The sequence below is a fragment of the Drosophila melanogaster genome, chromosome 2R (assembly GCF_000001215.4).
Source record: "Drosophila melanogaster chromosome 2R".
Taxonomy (NCBI): Eukaryota; Metazoa; Arthropoda; class Insecta; order Diptera; family Drosophilidae; genus Drosophila; species Drosophila melanogaster.
In genome coordinates, this window is record NT_033778.4 from 8,792,064 (window position 1) to 8,794,137 (window position 2,074).

At 48.6% G+C, this 2,074-nt stretch overlaps 1 protein-coding gene across 1 annotated transcript; it reads left to right on the plus strand.

The window, feature by feature from the left end:
- Positions 1-569: 569 nt before the first annotated feature.
- Positions 570-1,710, plus strand: CG8746 (uncharacterized protein). The gene has a single exon (NM_136568.3). It carries the CDS (start codon positions 687-689, stop codon positions 1,674-1,676), a length of 990 nt encoding a protein of 329 aa, NP_610412.2. The 5' UTR covers positions 570-686; the 3' UTR covers positions 1,677-1,710.
- The last annotated feature ends 364 nt before the right edge of the window (positions 1,711-2,074 follow it).

Sequence of the window (2,074 nt, forward strand, 5' to 3'; positions counted from 1 at the left end):
TCATAAATTAAACATGCTCCACATAAACTAAAGTGAAAAATGCGAGGGCAACGCAAAAAAAGGGGGGAAACCAAGCATTTAACTGTATATTTGAAATATTTTAAATATAAATTTCAATATTTAACTGCGCCCGCCGACAGGAAACGGTCGCAGGACAGCACGGCAACAACTACGGATACGGAATCGGAATATGGGAGCGGAAAAGGGACTCGGGGGGCAGGGACACAAGCCAGGAGAGCGGAAATGATCCATCGACCCTCGTGCTGTCGTCCCAAAACGGCCATGGGTCCACAAAAAAAAAAGGTTTCCTCTGCCGCAGTTCGTTCGTTCGGTTCAAACCACAAAAACGTTGAAAATATTTGTGTTTCCACTTATTTGCATTAATGCCACGAACCGATTTACTGTCTGTCCATCTGAGGTCGGTGGGCGGCGGTTGGTGGTCGGTGGGCGGGATTGTGGACTCGGCCCCCAAAAAACACACACAAAACACAACCATCGAGTGCCGAACATGAGGTCAGGCCAATAAATAAGTGTGACTTTAGTTGGCATCCCGTCCCCTTTCATTTAGACTTCTATCTGCCATTTGGCTAGTGCTTTTTTAGATTTCATGGAAAATAAATCAAATTATTGGCAATGTATGAGGCCCCTTGAAACAAAACCAAATTTTTAGTGTGAGCAACAGCGAAATGGCGAATTCGAAATCGTTAAAATCAAGCAACTGGCCCGGCATACTGGACTCCAGGACCGCATTGCGAAAGTACTTCGCACCGCCACCCATAGCGGCCGGAGCGCAGGAGAGACATACGACTTACTCTCCCCCAAACTTTGTGGGAGCTGAACCCATGCAGCAACCCAGAATGAACTCCGCCTGGCAATTGGCCAGCGATCCCTCTGGTCTCTCGGAGTTCCGTATTCCGAAGCGGATCAAGGGATTGAAGGATCGTGAAAGAAAGAAGCTGGAACGGAAGGTTTGGGCCAGGCCGGCAAGGATCGATGTAACCAAGAGAGCTGCCAAATTGGGAGCTATAAACATCGAAAAGTTGCAGAAACAGGATCAGGTGGAGTCGCCTCCAAAGTCGAGATCACCAGCTAAGAAGGAGCGAAAGAAGGTCAAGAAGCAATCGTCACTGCTTCGGAAGAGGCCCACCAAAATATTTTCCCACTCTGGCTTCCCGCGGCGCAGGAACATCCTGGTCGTGGACGCCAAGAGGTCCCCAGGAATGGCACACCTAGCTGGTGGAGCGGATCAACCTCTGAAAAGCACTTCACCTGGACGGGAGGGAGACGTCTACCGTCCGAGAATCAAGATGAGTGGCCGGTCCAAAAAGACCTACACCGTGCCCCTGTGCAGCCGGCCCACCGAGATAATAGGCACGCGCCTTCCCTACTCCCGCCAGATGCAGATGCGCCAGGAGAAGCTCTGTCAGCAGCCGGAGTACTACGACCAGTATATCCGCATGCTGCACCAGCAGCAGCGTCACCAGCAGATGTGCCAGCACGAGCAGCAGAAGCAGGACTTTGCCCGTCAGAGGTACCATGTGACCCAACACCCCTACTCCATCTTGCCACACGCCATGTCCGAGGATCAGCAAAACTTGTACTCCGTGCCCTCCAAAACGCCACTCAAAAGATTAAGGGGCGGCAAGCGGCTGTGTGGCAACTTTTACTACGACTAGAAATGTGATCAATAAACAAGTTGCAGAACATATTATAAGGCATTGATATTAAGGAAAAAGCGGGGAATGATTTTCTAAATTTATTATCCGAATCTTCGCATTCATATCATATGAATCGCTTATGTTAGGAGTTGGTGGGCATTTGTCATACTTTTTTGTCAGGCGGAAAACTATCTGTCAATAATGCCATGACTGATCACCGTATATATGTAATTATGGAAAAATGTATGAAGAGTATTCTATATACTAATAAATATTTTTATATATCAAGTGAGGGCTACGTCTTTAGGCCAATTACATGAATTCCTATCCCGCACGCACTCGCCGAACTGACCTGTTTAGCACCTGGCCTGCTCCCTTCCACCTTTCCATGGACGTTTGCCCTTCAGTGACCTGAG